Source organism: Electrona antarctica, assembly GCF_951216825.1.
Source record: "Electrona antarctica genome assembly, chromosome: 2".
In the NCBI taxonomy this organism is placed as follows: domain Eukaryota; kingdom Metazoa; phylum Chordata; class Actinopteri; order Myctophiformes; family Myctophidae; genus Electrona; species Electrona antarctica.
The window spans coordinates 11,929,824-11,950,978 of record NC_136807.1 but is presented as its reverse complement, the minus strand read 5'-3'; the positions used below and the strand labels follow the sequence as shown (position 1 = coordinate 11,950,978).

Genomic DNA, 21,155 nt, shown 5'->3' with positions numbered 1-21,155 from the left:
AGATACGCCACTGCTAATGAGTGTCAATTTGGGGGTCCTTGACATGGAAAAGTTTGAGAACCACTGGGTCTACACTCTACAGTGTCATCACAAAATGTCCAATGAAAAGTTGTTAAGTGATCTCTCCACTGCCACCTCGCAGGTCCAGGCCATCAACGAGTCCAACCGCTTTGAGGCAGAGATCAAGGAGGAGCAAGAGGCCAAGAAGAAGGACGCAGAGGGCAGGAAGCAGAGGCAAGCGGCCTTCAAGGAGCTGCAGTCGGCCTTCAAGTAGCGACCGGGGCTGTGTTGTCCCTTGAAGCCTTTACGCATCGCCCAGCCTCTCCCTGGGTCCTCTCTACCCTGCCTTGGTTCTTTGTCCGTCTGACTGTGCGTCGTTTTATCTCTGTGTGTGTGTGTGTGTGTGTGTGTGTGTGTGTCTAGTCTCGCTCGCATATCCAGACAACCATTCCACAATCTCCGAATGCTATGTATAATGGAAGCATTTGGAAATTGCGAGAGGCAACAGTCTGGCACCGTGAGACTAGTGTGTGTGTCTGCCTGTGTCCTCCATTTTGAAAATCTTTTTAGGTGAGGCAGTTCTGTACTGACCTATAAAGGGTTACATACATGTCTCTAGTGGTGGACGATGCGATGAGCTGTACACATTCTGACCACTACTCCTATTATGCCAATGACAGGTTGACTGCTCGTGTCTACAGTGTGGAACGTTGTTATAATCACGACTTGGTTTCAGTGTGCTAACCGTTATTGTGAGATTACGTTGTTAACCGTTTGTTCCAAAGTGGTCCTGTGTGCAGCTCATTGTGGTGTTCGCTTTTTTATCAGTGGCAAAATTGCACTCTACATGATGTCACGTTCTGTAGAATGTATACTGTAGTTAGTAGGTAGACACGTCCTCAAATCTGAAAGATTCACTGTGCCCTCCCTGGCTGCGGTGTAACTAGCTTGTCAGGGCTGTTTTACCTTTCACTCATCCCTGTCAGATAAAAAATAATAATAAAACAAAAATAGTGCATGCTTTCCAATTTCCATATTAGATCATATTCTATGGCAGGGTTTAAGTTTTAGACTATATTTTTTAATGTCGGGTGGGGAGGGATGGGAGTTGAGCAGCAGGGTTTCCGTTGGTGATGGTTTTGCATGCATGGTGGTTGTCATTTTTCAGAGTGTGTTTTGCATGGGCACTGTAAAGTTCAGACAATCGTTAAAATGTCCCTCAGCCTGAGCCTGGCCTACTCGTTCAACTACTGAGCAAGCGACAGCAGAGCTGTGGCGCTACGTACAACTAGGTGTCTTTAAATGTCCACCGCTGATGGCGAGAACGTTCTGCTGTCTTACAAAACTGTGCTACTCTGCTTTTTATATTGCTGCTATTAAGTTAAGATTATTACCAATAATCAATGTGAATTTAATTTCCCCCCAAAATGGCGATCTGGATCCAAAATGACGGGATGTCTGGGGCAGCCGGCTGCTGAGCAAATGGAGTTTCGTTTAGTGCTTTCCGTCGTGGTATCGTATCAAGATATACAGTATGTAGGGAAAGATTCAAGAAGGTGGTGGCCAAAATTCAGTGTTCCTACCGTTATGTATAATTGTTGGCAGCTGCATGAGTTGGGGAATCAACTTGTTTTGAATTTTGATGACGGACAGTAGTCCCAAACCAGTACACCAGAGCACTCAACTATTATGTGCAACAGGGGTTTGGGATTTCGCACTGAATCGGTTTTAGGGCGGCTCGAGCCTGTCAGTATCCTGTCAGTATATGTATTTGCTTGGCTTATTATATGCGACACAAAAGCGGCATCACTTGGAATGAGCATGATACAATATTTGATTCTCAACATGAGCACAAAGCAGTTCTTTGAGGTGCAGATATATTATGGTCTTGCCTATTAGATAATCGTTGCAAGATGTAATGTATTTGGTGCTTACTGTCTGTAATCGGATACATTTTTGCTTAGAAACTTAGAGATACAGTATATGCTATTTGCACTCATTTGGTCATTTGTATGTCTTAATCAAGAGGTGATTTTAATCTAAATGCAAATGCTCCAATTTAACTTTAATTAGCTTCCACTGTTTGAGACATAAAAATCTAAACCTCATAACTGAAAAAAGGCTGAATTACAGGCAAGGGCAAATTGTGATTTATATTAACATATCATTTCCTTTCTTGGTGGAAGTTCCTTTTTTTTTTAACAACTTACTTAATGTGGTGGCTCTTAAGCAAGCAGGTGCGGGCGTATTATGAGGGAAACATAGATATGAATCTATGAAATGGTTTGTGAGCTTCCAGTATAGTGTTACTAACATATTGTCAACTGGTACTTGGCAGCACATCACAGCACAGTGCAACTGAAAAGTTGTGAATAAAGAATATAATATTTTTTCATAATTATAAAAAAGAAAAGAAAAATGCTTTTAGTTTTGTATGGTCAGGGATTCTGTGAAATGTTCTGCGTTGTGTTGTGTTCACAATTTTAGAAAGAAAATAATACATTCACTGGTTGTCAGTTGTTCACAATACAGTAGCTATTGTTTTCCTTTTGCGGTGTGGGGAGTAATTCTATGTCGAATGCTCAGATTTTTATCAAATGTGTCGGAAACGTCTTTCCATGATGTCTTGTGTGGAAAGTTGCTTTTTACCGAGCCTGTCCGTGTCAACATTTTATCAACCTAAAAACAAAAGGGGAAGAGGGAACAAAACCGTGACGACTGCGTCAGACTTAAAAAAAAAGAAACGCAAAAAGAAAGCTATACCTGCAGACATATGCAGTGTTGTCCCTACCTCCTTATCATTCCTCAGTTTCCCTTGTTATCCCACTGAATCATTCCGTCAGTGTCTCTCATTCCATGAGGAAATTGTGCCAAATGTTTTTTGCTCTACCCTTTTGTTATTGTTCTCTCTGGCATTCCCTTGTAAAGTAACACATGATGCTAACAGTGAAAATACATGCTAGCATTTGCCATGGAATACAATCTAGATTCTGATTCTACAGCTCAGGAAAGGAGACAGTATAGGAGACAGTATAGGACGGTTAATGTTAACAGACCATGGCATTTCTGCAACACATTCCTATGGGCATCTTTATTGACCAGACTCTACCTACCGGGAACATTGATTATTTAATTTTTTTGTTATTTCACAATTCACAGCTACATGGAAAGATGAGATCCAGTATGACAATATGGATCTTTAAAAGTGAGTGACGGAACAAAATCTGTACTACCGTAGTTTGGTTGAGTTTCACTGTGTAATCTTTTTATTCTCTATGTTCTGACTGATCCTTTGTTCCTCCCTCATATACTCTCACTGCTGTGAGCTAACTTACTGTCATTTTAATGTGTTTCACTGTAATGTCTTGTTGGCTGATTAAAACAATTGTGGCTACTCTACAATACACCTTTTATTTTTGTTTTTTCTTACTAAAATGTATGACTATTCTTGTGACAAATAAAATGTTTTAATTTGAAAATGTTCAATGGTTTGTTTCAATTTGTATCATGAATCTGCAGCCTGCTGACATTCAATGATGCAGGAAAACCTTCAGGTTCTAACTAACTGGCTTGAGCCTGAGAACCACTATCTGTTCCAATGGTCTGAAATACAGTCTGTGCATTGAGTCATTATTATTGAATTAAGCAATGGTTAATCAGTTGACTTTGAAATAACCTACCTATATAGTCTAGTCATGTCTATGAATTTATTGCAAAGGGTCTAAAATGGAAACAAACAAATTTGTTTGTGCTATCCCTTTTGGATAGGTGTTGTGTTTGACTACTCCACTGCTGTTTTTGAGTGGTGCAAAGTGCAAACTGCAAACCACTCCAACAACCAGATTTGTCTGTATCTATGTATGTGTCTATGTATGTGTACCTGTGTGTACCTGTACGTGGGGCCACACAACCAGTGAGCATGGTTGCTATGGTTAGTGTGTGACGTCACTGCACCACTCAGTTCACACGGGTGTGATTTTTATATTTATGTCTAATAAAATATTCAATCGATCAGATTAGTTTATTCAAAACAATAGTTCCATTGATTTAATCAATCATCATTCAAATGTCTTCCTCTCTCTGCCAGAGAGTCTCTGCCCTCTGGGCCTTTTTTTCCTGTCACGAGTTGGCCCTGATTGCTAGATATTTATGAAACAGCACCCCCCTCTGGATTCAAAGTGGAAGTGCAGTGTGGACTGGAGCTTGTGTGTAAATGAAAGTAGCAAGCTGAAGGGTGAAGGCTCTCGGGTGACAGAGAGTCAGTCCACTCAATAGTATCGCTGTCCCGGTTAATGTTCTCAGAGCAGGGCTTGTACATGAAGGACTGGCACAGCACAGGTACAGTTGAAATTAACATCTGCTTAATTCTCTGCAGGCTTGCTTTAGCACTACTCTATAAGGAGGACGTGAAAGTTACAAATGAGTGTGGTGTGGTGTTTCTACTTCTCTCTGGAGTCATTAGAAGCAACAGTATTATGTGTTGTTTGTGGCTTTTTGAATGATAACCTCGGATTTTTAGCTTGTATTTTGCTACATGCATCTTGTTCACTGTTGTTAATAAGCTACATAGATCAGGGATCTCAATTGATATGCCAATATATTTGTCCATAGAACGTAATTATATTATTAGTAAATGGATGCTCATTTGGTAGAAGAGTAGTGCAACCAGGACAAGACATTGTACTATTTGAAGCATGTGTGCCACTGCTGTCTACATTATAAAGAATGTTTTCATCCCCCAGTGGTTCTCAAAGTGGGGTCTGGGGCCCCCCAGGGGTCCTTGAGGGGGGTTCCAGGGGTACCCAGCAAAAATTGTTAATATAGCTATTTCGGGAAACAATCTTACGTTTTAAAAGATTGCAACATTTTCGAAAACATTTTAATAACACAACTCTTGAAGGGAGTCGATCCTGACACAAACTCTTGTCAGATGGGCGATAAATATTAACATGGGGGTCCTTGGCGCGAAATGGTTTGAGAACTGCTAGTCTTACTGTAGACAGTTTCATTCATGTCATACAGGCCATACTTGGCTGGGCCATGTTTGAGCTTTCTACTTTTGTGATACTGTACACATGTCTCCCAATTGTCCTGCCCACCATTTCCATTTCAGCGAGATATCCGTCTTGTTGGTGAATCACAATCCAGCAGCATGCTACTGTTTTCCTCCTCCCCTATAATCAAGCACCTGAGTCGCCTGGAGAGGGATAAATTATACATCTCCACTTTAGGGATACCCTATCTGCTCTCTCTTTCCACCTCTCTGTGTCCCTCGCTCCAGGGCCCTTCTTTCATTTCAATCTGTCTCTCCTCTCCACACCTGCCCTGTCATCACCCCCCCTTCCCCCCCCGACCCCCGCATCCTTTACAGGAGATACCCAGCATGCAGCAGGAGCTGTGGCTGCGGGCCATATCTCGGGTGTTGTCGTCCTCCATCTCCTCCGTCAAGCCTGCGTGTGTCCTCCTGAGAGCTGCCTCCACCACCACCACCACCACCGCCTCTGCTGTCCCGTTCCAGCTACTGTTTCGCTCCCTGGTCAGGGTCACTGAACACAGCAGCAGCCCCCAACTCACCATGTCTCTGAGCAACAGTAACCACACGTCCGCATACTCCATGCCCCCCGCCCGGACCCCCAACCTCAGCCGGACGTATAACTCCCATCATTCACCCAGCCATCATCACCACAGAGGTCAGTTCTGTTAGTGACGGGTCAACCCGGGACACATGGAATTTGTCCCCTGTATTTTCCCAGAAGAGCCATTTGATTTCACTGTCTAAGCTAAACGTGACATGAAATATGGAGTTCAACATGTGTCTAAAATAATGCACCATTTAACATTATCGATTTCTCTCAGGTCTAGATAACGGGATCAAGGCTGAATTCAAGCGCAGCGCATCGACAGAAAACTTGACAGCTGAAGCCAACCCGAAAGCGTCCCGGACCCATCAGGAGCTCCACAAGGAACTACTACTGGCCCACAAGAAGTAATCATCTTAGACTGGAACAATGTGTCAAGAATAACATTTATTTTTAATCACTTGAACCCTGTAGCATCCATATTCTGTGGGGAACATTCACTGAAAATAGCTGATCTACAAGCTCACACACAACACGTCACAAGCTTGTAGAGCAGCTATTTTTGCCGAGATTCTGGTGTGTAGAGGGGAAAAATGAGCAGACCAAGTACAGAGCAGACCCGGTCAACCAAGTATTGGTTTACTTAAGTAACCTACAGAGGGTTTAAGTGGTTAAGAATAACATAGCTTCAGATAGTATCACATTGCACACATATTAACCACTTTAAACCTGGCATACCTATTTTGCGCATGCAGAGGCGGACTTACCATTGGGCTAGGGTGGGCTACAGCCCGGGGGCCCCCAACAGGGGGGGGGGGGGGGGGGCTCCCAAAAAAAATCAAGTGAGATTTATGTTTAGTTATTGTACATTTAGTATTATGGTTAAAACATTGAGGCTTCTGCTCTGCTGTCTTGTGGGGTAGCTGTGGAAACCCCTGCCAATGTCGCTGTGCATGGCAGCCTGCATTCAGCGACTAGTCTGCCTGCCTGCCTTTCTCTTTTGGGGGGGCTGGGTACCCCAAAATTACAGCAAAATTAGAACAAAATACGAAATGCACCGCGCAGACCAGGGGGGTCAATATAGATTTCAAATTTTCTCCAAAAAACTGTGAAAATAAAAGTTCTACAAACGTGAGATTCTCATATAAGAACATATGACCAATCATAAATGGTAAACCGGGCCTTCCAATCTGTATGGCCACAGTGAATGTGTGTCAAACAAATCTCTATATCTCTCAATAGCTGCATTAGACGGAAATACGTTTGGAAGGGCCCAAAATGTCACAACATTTCTGTCCATCAATGGAAAGCAATGTTGTGCCTTTCATCTTTCTCCCAAGCCTCTCTCTTCACCAATGCTTGCTTCATCAAAAATACATGGCGGTCTCTCTCTTTCTCCTGCATGTGCGCTCTACTAAAGTGCAATTGTACACCTTTCTCTCCGCGGCGCTCCAGAGTTGTAGGGCACCAGGAGCGTGCAGCCGTGTAAAGTGATATTTCCAACAACAATAACTGACCTGAGCCCACTGCTGGTCCAGATAGCAAAACAAAAGCTTCAAATCACTTAGTCCAGGGGCCGAGCCAGATTTTGGTACCACCTAAGGTGATCGTACATTTTTGTTTTCCTACATGTCTCTAGTTTATATTTTGGTATGATAACTCTTCCAATTCAGTATCTTAATGCCGGTTATCGCCGGTTGGCCAGTTATATGTGACCATACCATTAACATCCTATAAGGCAAAATTATCCAAATTTCATTATGCTTTAAGTAGCATGTGACGTGTCAAACTAGGGTTTTTTCATGATTCTGAATCCATTCCAAGCATTAGTTTTGCACGAAAACACTCCTGGGCCTAAATTCGTCCATAGCCATTTGCCCAAATAAAAATATATCACACCTGTGTGAAGTATGGGGCGCTCTTATCATCATACATACATCATCATACATCATCTCATTCCTGCCAATCAGAATTTGCGTCCTCACCTTCGTCTTCAACGTTTGTGTTACGCAATGTTTGTGGTTACACAAACACTACAAATTGTCTTTTCATTGTCAATGGCATTTAATTTGTGTTAGGACAAAGTTTGTATTTACACGCACACTATTAAAAAGCTGGACATAGGAGGGGCTAGCCCCCCTCAAAAGAAGGACATTTGTTTCAAATGGGGGTCTGTGGATTGCTCACATAAATGCTAATAATCGATGACCTGAAAGTGACCCAAGTGAGCTAGCAACCTATACTAGCAGTTGGATGGGATCAATTACAATGTATGAGTTGAACAAACTGCAAACAAGGTCATATATTATTTAGCAGTGAGTATTATATTGTCACTGTAAAATGTGTCCTATGAGACGATCAGCATCCAGATTTTAAACAAGCTTTGCTCGCTTCATAGAGCGTCACTTCTCCACATCTAGATTAGCACTCCATTCTGTCCAGTACGGTGCCAGTTCCCATGCAGGCTGTTGAGGCGTCCAGGTTGGATGAAGATCATTAGGGTAGGAATGGGAGCTTGTCCCATTCTGATACTGTTTTTGGAGAGTCCTAGAGTAGTTTAATTTAACCACCGATTCAAAAACTGTATCTACCAGCCTATTATTCTTTAACCTTATTTCTGCAAGAAAAGTACAATTGTGATATTGTTGACTATTGGAAATGTAAAAATGGTGTTCTAAAGATCCACAGGTTGACAAACTAGAAGTCATGGCTAATGTTCTGGACATTTTTATTTTAAATTTTGTAGATGGGTTTACAGACATTTCTATCCAGAAATTCCTCTCTACATGAGTTCTGATCTGTTCTACAGTATGAATTGTGAGAGCATTGGATTTTGTAAATGAGCAGAGCAGAGCAGTCACCATAGCAGCCACCTCATTTGCAACTTGTAACGGATTGAGGCGGTATATGTTCGTGGTGCCATTAAAATCACACCCTCCACGTATCATGTGTCTGCAGGTGACCCCTCGCCACCTAATTAATTTGGAGCTGGAAGTCGGAAGTAGTCGGAATTACTCTATCGCTTGGGTTCAAACCCCCTACAGCTGGGTGGCGGCCAATCAGGTTTTCATTGCAACCAAACACCTGATTTCACTGATCACTTCCTAAGTAATGAAATCGACTGGTTTCGACGTGTTTGGTTTCAATGAAAACCTGCCTACTCTTACTGTTGCCTCTGTGCATAACTGTAGTCCCACCCAGTTTTCAGAAGGTGGCATACAGTACCTGTTTCCTGTTCCAGTTACTTTCCCCATAGCTTATTTGTATTGGCTCAGCAGCAGTTTTGAATGTGAAATACACACGACACCTTCACATGTGTTTCCAGTTCATACATTATCTGCGGCTGAGCCAATCAAACAAATATTATCTGAAACCTTCTGAAAACAACTTTCCCTAATTGTGTCCTGCCTGGATATTTTAATGCCATGTACAACACTGTGGCTGGACTGACTAGCCATGTGCCTAGGCTGGTCATAGCGCCAGGCCTCTTCAGGACTTCTTGTTGGCCAGGGATATGGAATAGGGCATAGATGTAATAGGGCAGTGATGCTCAATTCCCATGGGTTTTTAAGAGGTTACAGGGGGTTCCGGCTAAATGACAAATGGGACCAAATAGTCTTGTAAGGGTCCATTTGGTTCCATTCGTAAACTCTTAGAGTTAAATTGACTCTGAGTTTAATTTAGGTCCGTGGCCAGCCAAGGGTCTTCGGTCCCAACGTTCCAACCTGTACCATGCAGGTTGGAAAGTGTGCCGGTATATATTTTTAAATGGTGCAACCACTTAATTACGGAGCTTTGTGTGTCTCTGGCTGGGTCTGTCCCTGGCTGGATGGCTGGCTGGGTCTGTCTGAGCACGAAAATAGCGTTTGGTTGGTTTTCACAACCAAGTGTCACTGTTTTGCGCAGCCTAACACACACGCACATAGTAACTATATGATTTCGGGTGTGACAGTCACAGTACAGTACAGTACAGTACAGTACAGTACAGTACAGTACAGTACAGTACAGTACAGTACAGTACAGTACAGTACAGTACAGTAGAGGGACCCCCACACGGTAACTCTGTCATTTCTCGACCGTTTCGGACGCGGGGCGGCTTGCCGGAACTGGGCCGGCACCCTGGGCACGTTCCTGTGGGCCTGGAAGTTCCGGGGACCCCCCCCCGGGGACCCCCACACGGAGTTGCACCACACGGGTGTGATTTTTTTATTCTTGGTGTTCACTGTATTTATTTTTGCGAATGTTAGTTGTTACACTCTCAGGGTTAAATTGGTAACCGTACACTGAGGATTTTAGTCTAGTACTAGTGACTTAACTCTCCATGGTAACCCCGGGGGACTTGAACTCTCCCTCATTTCCTGTTGGGATGTAAAATGGCTTCCTGGGTTCTTTCAGCTGTTATCTGGGATCTGGCCTCCCCTAACCATGCTACAGTATCAGTTATCCCCACTGATACTGTCATGACATGCAGCCTTCTGGGACAACATGATCACATTACAAAACATACAATGGAAACTAATGGTCAGTCAAGTACATAATAGCACTCGCCATGAAATAGTTACTAGTTACATAATACATAATATTACGTATTCAAACAATGTAAATCACAAAATGTTCTCATATTAATTTGCATATATTCCCAGCATTTTTAAGGCTATTGGACGTCTAAAATTACGTATTTTAGACGACAAACAAAACGTATTTTAGACGTATTTATGTAATTGATTATTATGAAGAGAAACAAAACATGTCTCTCTATACCCTTATAGTCTTAGAGAGACAATGTTTGTGTCACTCAGATAAAGGAGCCCTAATGCCACCTACTGTATCATGTATCTGTCTAATACCACCTCTCTGCAGGGACGTGCAAAGAGTGTTAGAGAGGCAGGGGCTGAAATCCCGTTAAGAGGGCACTTTTGGACAAAAATAGCGAAAATAGCAGATCTACAAGCTCACAACGCGTCGCACTGCGCCGCGTTGACAGCTTGTAGATCAGCTATTGGGGGGCAGCCCAGCACTCTTTAGCTAGTGGAGATGCGTACGAGTACAACATGAATTTAGAAACAAATTTGGTCAGCGCAAAATACTGTTCACGTTCACCATAGTAAATGCTGCATTCGTGGTCTGGAAAGGGTATCTGTCTAATGCCACCTCTCTGTGTCTGTCCTACTCTGGGCCCAGGGGCCTGGGGGGCCTGAGCAGCAGGTCAGAGCTGTCTGTGTCTATCTATCTGTCTGTGTATGTATCTGTCTAATGCCACCTCTCTGTGACTGTCCTACTCTGGGCCCCAGGGGCCTGGGCCTGAGGTATCTGTCTAATGCCACCTCTCTGTGACTGTCCTACTCTGGGCCCAGGGGCCTGGGGGGCCTGAGCAGCAGGTCAGAGCTGCACCAGGTTCTGGAGAAGAAGAAGAGGGAGAAGAATCACAGGGAAGAGGAGCAGCAGACCCGGGGCGTTCTGGGCCAGGTGCTGCTCCGACGCCAGCAGCAGCAGCTTGAGGTGAGACGTCAGACACGAGCTCGCCCCATTAAGACCTGGGACCTTTCTACTTTCTGGCCTTGACCTATACATCCAAAGAGAAAAGTCTGATTGCATTAAACGACATTAAATGATGTTAAATTCACTTTACCACTCACTTTACCACGCACTTTACCACTCACTTTATGCATGTGCTCTATACACTATGCACACCTGTCCAACCACGGTGCAGAAGTTAAGGTCAGATGTTAAGTCATCTTTGCACTGTCTTTTGTTTTGTTTGCCCTTTTTTTAACTATAGTGTTACTATTTATTCTGAGTGTCCAAATGGAACCAAATGAACCCGTACTGGTACACTCTTCTCAGAGTTATTATGATGTTCCTTGAGATTAAAACGTTATAGATAACCACTGCCCTAATTGATAAGGTACATCATTATTTTTTATTTTTCTGTCTTGCCAGAAAGATAAGCAGGAAGAGGATAAATCGCGGGATGATGCCCACCTGTCGGAGCTTGTCAGAGTCCGACAGAACCTGAGAAAGATCCACACGGTACTGAACAGCAAGGCCTCTAACTCTTGAGCTTGTACTGTGAAGGATGCACTCGTCAAAGCTGACTCGATGGACATGTGTGTGCTGAGGAATGACAATGGTGAAAGAGATGGCAGGCATCCAACTTCAGCGAAATGTCTTCTTTCAACTCTCACACTTCATTTGTGTGCAAGTCACATAGTTGTGTGTCCGGAGTAAAGCATGAATAAGGATTATATTCACAGAGGTACTTTAACCTCTTAATCATGTAGAGAAGGAGGGAGACCCGCACACTGGCACTTGCTGGTTCAAGAGCTTTTTTATTGTCCAGAATGCAACGTTTCGGTCCTTCGACCTTCGACCGAAACGTTGCATTTTGGACAATAACAAAGCTCTTGAACCAGCAAGTGACAGTGTGCGGGTCTCCCTCCTTCTCTACGTGTCTGCAGTCTGCTGCTTTGTCGCCGACGCACCTGTTGTTATTAGTAAGTCGAGTGTGTGGAGGTCTTCCCTTCAAAAACCTCTTAATCATAAAACATTTCTACGTTTTTTGAGTGGTGTAAACCACTCCTACAACTGGCTTTGTTAGTCTGTGCAGAAAAAATGAGCATGGTTGCTATGTTCACCCTGTTCACCCGGGTGTGATTTCATTACGTCAGACATGATTTCATTACGTCAGACAGGCTATATAAGACCTTACACCACTCAGTTCACACGGGTGTGATTTTTTTAAAATAGCTGATCTACAAGCTCACAACATGTCACATTGCGACTTGTTTTCTTGTAGATCGGCTAGAAAAGTGTTTGTTTTTTTCTTTCTTTTTTTTTGCCTTTATGACATGCCCAAAATTGGGTAACCAGGGTTAAAGTGATTGAAGCAGTGATAGATGCTTGTTTTTATTTTTTAAAGGGACAATTTCTCACAGATATTAAAGACTGTTTATGGAAAAAAACAAACAAAAAAACAAAACAACAACAACAATTATTTGTTCTGTGTGGTTTGAGTTGTGCTCTAATCTGCTGCCATGTATGGAGTCATTGAAATATATTCTAAATCTTTCAGTAATAGTTATTCATGTTATTGTTAGCCCACTTAGTATCTTTTTGTTCTGTAACACTCTAGCCCATTCTGGGCGGGAACCCCTGTTGGTGTTTTAAGCATTATGTTGTACTTTAGCTATTGGAAAATAGCAGATCCACAAGCTCATAGCGTGGCACCGAGTGCCGCGCTACGAGCTTGTAGATCTGCTATTTTGGAAAAATCGTGAAAATGTGGCGCAAATCTTTGAATATATATTCTTTCAGAGCGAACGTTTTTAACTCCTATCTTTGCTTCTGGGGGGTCCCTGTAACAACATATTTTCATATGGGGCCAAATGGAGATCATTCTGGGGGTCCTTGACATGAAAAAGGTTGAGTACCACTGACTCATAGAAACACAGGTTTTTCAAAAATCTGTGTAGGATTTAGAAGACATTTGTAGAATCTAGTTCTAAATGGGCTAGGCTCCCAATGTATGAATGAGTGGACCATTGTAAGTGCTTTGAGTAGGCACGTAGTGCATAGAAAAGTGCTACAAAAAATCAATACATTGTTATTATTATTATTATAGGCTAATTAAAAGATCTGACAACTGCACACACCTAACTTCAAGATGTGTTGTTGTTACATCCCATTATACAAGCATATGTATAAGAGAGTACAATTATTGGATGTTCTTTGATATTCCAGCAACAAAGCAATAGCAATAAATCAATAAATACCAATTAACAACAAAATCTCAGTAAATATATAGTACTGCAGAAAAGACTAAATTAAACAATTGCAAGTTCTCTCCTGGGCACACAAATCAGCATATATTTATACATTTATGAATCACTCATTGACACACACACACACACACACACACACACACACACACACACACACAGACATCACACTTCCCCATTCCTCATAAATCCCTGCTCTTCACTCTAAAAAAGAGACAGTGGTGAATCATGTCCCCAAGATTCACTTAAACTTAAAATTTACAATAAAATAACAATAATTGCCTTTGTTTAGGTGATGAGTCCGACTGTGGTTACAAATGAAAACCCTGAATAAATGAGTGAAGAAATATAATAAATGCAGAAATGCTTCCACACAGGTGTACTGCCTGATTAAGAAATGCCATCCTATTGTGCTTTAATAATACATTTCACACCAAGATAATTAAATGTAAAAAGTGTGATATGGGCAAATGGGTCATCGCCACACTTAACCCTGACAATGGGGGCATCTTATGTGGCTCTGTTTACAGTAGGCTATGCTGTGTGGCAGTCACAGTGGGGGGCACTTTCTTTGCACAGTTTACTGTTGTAATTTTAAGGGACTCGATCTTGGGGACATAAGTCTCGTATTCATTCATCACTGTCTCTCTTTGGTGAAGAGCAGGGAGCAGCGTGCGTGCGTGTATGCGTGCGGGCAAATGCCTGGTTGTCTGGTAGAAAAAGCTATTATTTTTTATTTTGTAGTAGGAAGATCACATGATCCAGTGGGCTGGACCAGCTCAGCTGCACAAGGAGCACATGATCAACCAGCTGTATGTATCAGAAGAACTGGTCATATGATCACTATAACTTCTACAGACAACACGTTGATATTGCTGACTGTGTTTACGACAATTAAGTCTGCGTTAGTGCGTTGTTGTCTGATGACGATTTTCAATTTCAAGACCGTTGTATTGTATTGACTTGAAGCCTGCAGGTAAGAAGAGCACTGTCGTCATTTATTTGCTCTATAAACGCCTTCAATCGAGTTGGTACGTTTTAATTAAGGCTAATAATACTAATCTATTGATGAAGTATAAATTAAAGTGATTTGCAAAATGTCTTTGAAAGGAGAAATGTCTGCTGTGAGCAAGCTGGAAGAGTATCGACAGCGGATTCGCACAGAACTGGACGGTGTAGTTGACTTCTGGCTGAAATATTCTCACGATACAAAACACGGGTAAAAGTCGACACAATAACATGCCTTTTCTTGTTGTAATCAGCCTCAGGGTAGCCCCATATGTGCCCTCTCCCTAGTCCTACGCTCATTCTGTAGCTCCGAGAATGAGCGTAGGGAGAGGGCACATATGGGGCTAGCCTCAGGGCTGCCAACATTGGACTGTGAGACTGAGAGTCCAGGAAGGGGGGGGGGGGGTATCCGGGACTGGATCCTGACTGATGACATGAAACAGACGCTTGTGTTTCACACTTCACACACAGACACAGGCTGTATTGTATTGTGAACTATAGTGCAGTGGTTTTCAACCAGTGGTCCTTGAGGGGGTTCCAGGTGGTCCCCACCAGCCCCAGGTAAATTATGGAGAGTTGGTAACCAAATGGACACTTGTAGATCTTTAACTCTAGCGAATGTAAAATTAAACCAAATCGACCCTTTGGTCCATTTGGTTTCATTTTACGCTTTCAAGAGTTATTTTTTTATTTTATTTTTTAACATCTGCATTACTGTTAATTTACAAGAAGTCTACACAATTAGTCGATAATGTAGCTAGAATAATTGTTTTGATCAACGTTTGCCTGTTATCTCTCCTAATGGTACCAACATCAATACAGCATGGAATTGTGGACAAAATCTTATCCAACGACAACAAAATATTTAGTTTTGGGTCTGAGAGGCTAAATGCCATCAAATGGTGCTCCGCCATCTGGTGGAGCCAGGTTAGGTCTGGGGGGGACGGAGTAGATAAATGTCCTGTGTTCCAAAAAAGTAGGCATACATAAATTGATCTGATGACTGAAGCCAATGTGTAAGTCCCATCTTTAATAATAACCATTTATCATGATTGCATGCACTGCACGTCTGGGGGTCCTCCTCCCCCAGAAACATGGTAGATCAGTGTCAAATGCAGTGTTCTGGTGAATTTGGGGAGTTTGATACCAAATCCAGGAGACATCATGGGGAAATGACAATGGATCCAGGAAAGGATCCAGGAATGTTGGCAGCCCTGATAAAGGATCATGCAATTTATTTTTTTATGAACGAATGTATCTACTTTTAATATTGTGTATGTATGTGTATTTATACCCAGAAATTATTAGCATCATTCTACCGTAGAATGTCCCCGAGGCCCATTCTATATATGGGCCCAATATATTTGTACTGTATTTATTAGTTTTAATATTAGGAACAAATAACTGTAGGGTAAGGGACCAAGGTTAAGGTTAGGTTTAGACATAATTTTACTGAGGCTAGGATTAAGGTTAGGTTTAGGTGTAGTTTTACTAAAAGTTGCCCACTCTTCCGAGTGCCCGTACTTCTCTAGTGCCCTCTTCTCACCCAAGGTGCCCACTCTTCTCAGTTCTCACCCAAGTTGCCCACTCTTCTCACCCAAGGTGCCCACCCCTCTCAGTTCTCACCCAAGTTGCCCACTCTTCTCACCCAAGGTGCCCACTCTTCTCACTCTTCTCACCCAAGGTGCCCACTCTTCCCTACTGCCCAGTCTTCCCAAAACAAAAGGTGTCCATAGTTTCCTAGTACCCACCTTTCCTGTGTTCCTTTTATATAGCCTTACAAAATCTAAGACAAATGAGTATTGTGGTGGTGTTTGTGTTTATCAGTTCACCAGCAGTGATGTTGATTCTCTCCATTTCAGAGGGTTTTTCACTTGCATTGGGAAAGATGGAAAGGTTTATGATGAACTGAAGTATGTCTGGCTACAGGGGAGACAGGTAAGTCCCTTCAATGCAGTCAGTGCTAATATGATTTGTAATAATAATAAAATGTGACTTTTATTATTTTCTTTTACAGGTTTGGATGTACTGTCGCTTGTACAGAACCTTTGAGCGTTTTCGCAAGCCTGAGATTCTTGAGGCTGCTAAGGCAGGTATGTTTTATGATTCTTGAGGCTGCTAAGGCAGGTATGTTTTATGATTCTTGAGGCTGCTAAGGCAGGTATGTTTTATGCCTCAAGGTATGATTATGAAAGACACATCATTTTTTTTGCAACTGAATGGCAGGAAAAATGGAAATGAAGAGTTTACATAGTACACATACTGTAGAACATGCATAAACTTTCCTTAATGATTTTATCTGGTTTCAGTATTCAGATATGATATATTTTCTCTATTAGTAAGGTTATTTTTGCAGTCAGTTTGTATTGGGGGTGGGTAGGGGGAGCGGGGGTCGCGAGACATGGCATTTCCAGGGGTCCCCAGCCAAAAACGTTGAGAACCCCTGCATTACAGCATAGAATCCAATCGTATAACACTGAAAATACTATGTTCATGACTAAATGGTTTGTTGCATTTTTAGGTGGAGCTTTCCTGCAGCGATTTGCTCGTGTGCCCAGCAGTGGCACAGAAGCATCATGGAAGTGTGCCTTCTCTTTAACAAGAGACGGAAAGGCTGTTAAAATCCAGCGGACAATCTTCAGTGAGTGTTTCTACCTCCTGGCCTTGGATGAATTGAGCAGGGTCACTGGAGATAAGGACATGCAGGTAAAAAACATGGAGTGAATGTGACTCTTCAGTACATCCGGAGTATTGCATTGCCACAGTACAATTGTTATTGTGGTTACAATGTTGCATTGATAGAGTACCTAAAATAAGTACTAATTTAATAATTGGCCTTTTCTCATACTGTACAGATTGATTGAATACTTTCATTAGTCAGAAATGTAAACAGCACGAGGTGCAGTAAGACATTATTAAGACTAGGATAACACAAAAGTCCTGGGGACTTACAGTACATATGGGGTACCTACTTACTGTAAAAGGCATATTCACATTGTGCTGGAGGTACATTACATTCACGCCCACTGGCTCCATTTAGTAGAAGCACAGCTGGCAGTTCTAAGGTTTTAAGTCAATTAGATTTTCCTTTGCCTTGATAATGCACTCAACAACGTCTTGATGTAAATTAAATTTGCTTTATTGGCATGAGAAAACATACATTGCCAAAGCAAGTGTCAAAATACAATAAAAACAGTAGAAAATGGGGGAAATATATAGTTGGAGGTGGTACAGCATTTTGTAGACAGAGCTATATCACATTGCATCGTTTTATACATGTTATACAGGGTATAAAGCTTTTTTTTAAACAATTAGCAGCATTCTTTTGCAGTCATTTGGGACAAATGGCAGCATTTTTTCTCAAGACTATTTAAATACTATACAAACAAAAATCAGATTTAGGCTTCTTGATGCAATTAGCCGAGTTGTTGAGGGTTGGTCTCTGGAGGCGCATAGAGGCAGGGGTATTAGGACAGTGAGGCTCACCTATGTAAATCCTGGTTTATACTTAGTTGCGCACGGTGTTATACACCAAACATATCTGATCAACATATCACATCACAATGTGCCTAGATCACACAATGTGCTTGTAGATCAGCTAGTTTCGGTGCATAAGTGTTTGTTTGTCCAGGCTGGAGGAACCAGTGGACCAAACCGGGACATGCATGGAAACATGTGAAAGTACATTCTGTTTGTTAAGCTCCTTTGGTTAATCATGAACTGTTCTACCTGCAGCAGCACAGCACTGCAGTGGCACTATACATGCTCATGATTTCCAAAAGGAACTATAGCAGTGGGGTCCTGTACAGTTACTGAGAGAAGGGGTGATGGCATATTGATGGTTTTAATAGAAACAAAGCGATATCAACCAAAAATAACGAATAATAAAGTGGCGCTTGATCAGTTAGAAGTGAAAAGGCTTATGCTTGCATGTCTGCCGGAAAGCAAAAGGGCAATCATTTTACTATGGTCTGGTGTGTCGTGCGTATTCTTGCTAGATGGAGGCGGAGCAGATGATGGACCAGTTGATCCATTGGGTTCGAGTGGACCCGTCAGGCCTGGGCCGACCCCAACTTCCTGGAGACAAGCCCACCAATTCCATGGCTGTGCCCATGATGCTGCTGTGCCTGGTGCAACAACTGACTGATGGTCGGGGCCAGGAGGTAGCTCAGAAGTACAGGGAGACGGGCACCTGGTGCGTCAAGCAGATCCTGCAGCATGTGCAGGTAACCGAAATATGACCACTGGTATTGCATTAAAAACACTTTGACCCTGGCATCCCTATAGATAGATATTACAAGCTCACAACGATTCGCAAAGCGACACATTGTGAGCTTGTAGAGTTGCTATTTTCACTGTAAAAGTTAAAATAGGGCTCATTGGATCGCTGGTTCATCACTTTTCATGATTGCAGATGAATGCCCGACTGACATCTCCATATTTAAATACAATTTTCAAAGATAATAGTGAGCTGCTGTATTTCGGAATGGTATAAAAGGTAAACGTGAATATGTCTAAGGATGGAATAGTTTAGCCTGTTTTTTCTTTAACCCTGACCAGAGAGGAGGGACTGCTATTTTGGAAAGCGTCTCATTGGAGGGAGAAGAGCTTCCTGGTTGCCAGGGGCGACTGCAGAATCCAGGTGGCCAAATCACAATCGCACAAACATAATTTCAAACATGCCATTTTGTCCAGGAATGTGTAGCCACCTTTCTTGTGAACATAGACATTATGAAGACAGACACATTGGTTGAATTAGGTTATGATAGAGCCCCCCCAGTAACCCGTCCTTTGTGCTGTGATGGTTCAGGTCACGCCCTGGAAGCAGGCTGGTTCTTGCTTCAGTTCTCTGCAGATCACGATGACGAGGAACTCCAGCAGACTGCAATCAGCAAATTCATAGAGCTGCCTTATCAGAATGGTTGGGATAAAGAGCATGGTGGCCTCTTCTATTTCCTGGATGCAGATGGTTACTGCCCCACACAGGTAGGCTACAATCATCCAGTTATCTACGCAGGTGATCTTTGTGTCTATTTTAGGGTAGAACGAAGTAGAAAAGTATTACAATGCTTTTGCAGTTTTACATTTTGTCTGTATTGTTGTCTGACTAGTTGGAGTGGAATATGAAGCTATGGTGGCCCCACTGTGAAGCTCTCGTTGCCTTTCTGATGGCTTACAGCAAAACCCAGAACTCCAATCTGCTGGAGACATTCTCTCAAGTTTACAACTACACTTTTAGCCATGTAAGTCACTTGCAGCACCACCTGAGGACATTAGGGACAGTGCTGAGTCAGTCATTTCTTCTAATGTGGTTTTACTGGTTTACCCTATGTTGAAACGTATGCCACAATATGTCTAATACTCTATTTATCTGCTCATGCACAGTTTCCTGACACTGTAAATGGTGAGTGGTTCGGCTATCTGACACAAGAAGGGAAAGTTGCTCTTGATTTTAAAGGAGGTCCTTTCAAAGGTAAGACATGGGAGACAATTCAATTTGATTGTCTTTATATAGTGCTGAATCACAACAAAGGTTATCTCATGATACTTTACATATAGAGCAGGCCAAGACTTGAAGACCATACCATTTGAATGACTGGAATGTTGAATTACAAATAGTAGAAATATAAATCAAGCAGTTGTCTTTGAAACCTTCAAGCACTTTGTTTTCACATGTGACAGAATGTGACAACTATAGAATTAATATTAACTGTTCTATTCTCTTGTTGACTCTTTAGGGTTCTTCCATGTCCCTCGTTGCCTCTATATGTGTGAGTGGATTCTGGACAAACTGCTGGGAGACAAAGACTAAAGGTCTCCACACACCGGGTGCGAATCGGATGCGAATTCGGATCTTTAGCGGCGTTTCTCCATCGGTTTTCCGAAAAACGCGGCCGGTGTGCAACCACCTTTACATTCCATTTTCATTATGAGGCACAGTCGGATTTGTTGATTAACTGTTGAATTGCTTTATTTAATAAAGCATACAGTTGATCAACAAATCCAACTGTGCCTCTGTTGGATTTGTATATTGTGAACTTAACATTATACAAGAAGACAGCAAAGTGCCAGTGAATGTTTTAAAGTAGTTGCACTGTTTTTCAAATTGACAACCAAATATGTGCTTTCTCTTTAATGGAAAACAAGTTTATCTTTTTTATATTATTCACTAATAATAAGGGACTCAATTTAAACCATGTTAAACGGTTACTTGAACTTTAAGATACTCTTTGTTTGCTTTTGCAATGATTGAAATGTGCCAAGAATATTTTCATAACTTTAGTGAAAACTATTCACTCCACTCCATTGTGTTGTATTAAGCTCTAGTTTTTGTCAAAATGGCAATGTTTACTATCAGTGATATTTTGAAATCAATGTTGCAGTAAATGTAACATTCTTGTGTTGTGCCTGAGTGTTCTGTCATTTTCAGTAATGTAAAAATACATCTACGAGATGTTAGTACTTGACCAGTCTTTTGTTTCAATCTTTTACAGTCTATGCTGGTTTCAATTATGGTCTATGGGGTTTTAAGTATTTTTGCAAAAATGATTAACCATATGTAACAGGATTTTTCTTTTGCACACGTCTTTTTGGAATATTTTATTTAGCATTTTGAATTTGTGCCACAAATCGAATACAAAGCATAATGATTACTGATCTCCTATAAAATAAAGTGGGGGGAAAAAACATGGCCTTGTACACAAGAACAACTGCCAATCACAGCAGCCGGTCTTCGCTGAAGTGATGTAGGATTTAGAAATGAGACAAGAAGTCAAGAAGCCCTGCATCA

The 21,155-nt window shown here is 42.0% G+C and overlaps 3 protein-coding genes across 4 annotated transcripts in view; all 3 read left to right on the top strand.

Annotated features, from left to right (window-relative positions):
- efhd2 (EF-hand domain family, member D2) overlaps window positions 1-3,479 on the top strand; it is a 33,876-nt gene extending 30,397 nt beyond the window's left edge. Inside the window, exon 4 of the mRNA XM_079521566.1 lies at window positions 143-3,479. Within this exon, the coding sequence (XP_079377692.1) occupies window positions 143-274 (132 nt within the window). The 3' untranslated portion in view covers window positions 275-3,479. The remainder of the gene's footprint in view (window positions 1-142) is intronic.
- Window positions 3,480-4,197: 718 nt separating this feature from the next.
- On the top strand, window positions 4,198-11,843 carry LOC306940328 (uncharacterized protein). Its single transcript, XM_079525347.1, has 5 exons — window positions 4,198-4,338; window positions 5,372-5,690; window positions 5,857-5,986; window positions 10,934-11,078; window positions 11,520-11,843. The coding sequence occupies exons 2-5, from the start codon at window positions 5,384-5,386 to the stop codon at window positions 11,637-11,639; spliced, it is 702 nt and encodes a 233-aa protein (XP_079381473.1). The 5' UTR covers window positions 4,198-4,338; window positions 5,372-5,383; the 3' UTR covers window positions 11,640-11,843.
- Window positions 11,844-14,144: 2,301 nt separating this feature from the next.
- Window positions 14,145-20,832, top strand: renbp (renin binding protein). Of its 2 annotated transcripts, none has more exons than XM_079518225.1 (11): window positions 14,145-14,333; window positions 14,471-14,576; window positions 16,228-16,303; window positions 16,383-16,458; window positions 16,887-17,071; window positions 18,364-18,591; window positions 18,926-19,007; window positions 19,176-19,351; window positions 19,477-19,608; window positions 19,751-19,838; window positions 20,104-20,832. In XM_079518225.1, the coding sequence occupies exons 2-11, from the start codon at window positions 14,473-14,475 to the stop codon at window positions 20,175-20,177; spliced, it is 1,221 nt and encodes a 406-aa protein (XP_079374351.1). In that variant the 5' UTR covers window positions 14,145-14,333; window positions 14,471-14,472; the 3' UTR covers window positions 20,178-20,832. The 2 variants fall into 2 exon arrangements, with proteins under 2 accessions (XP_079374351.1, XP_079374350.1); XM_079518224.1 differs by having other exon boundaries at window positions 14,146-14,333; window positions 14,468-14,576.
- The last annotated feature ends 323 nt before the right edge of the window (window positions 20,833-21,155 follow it).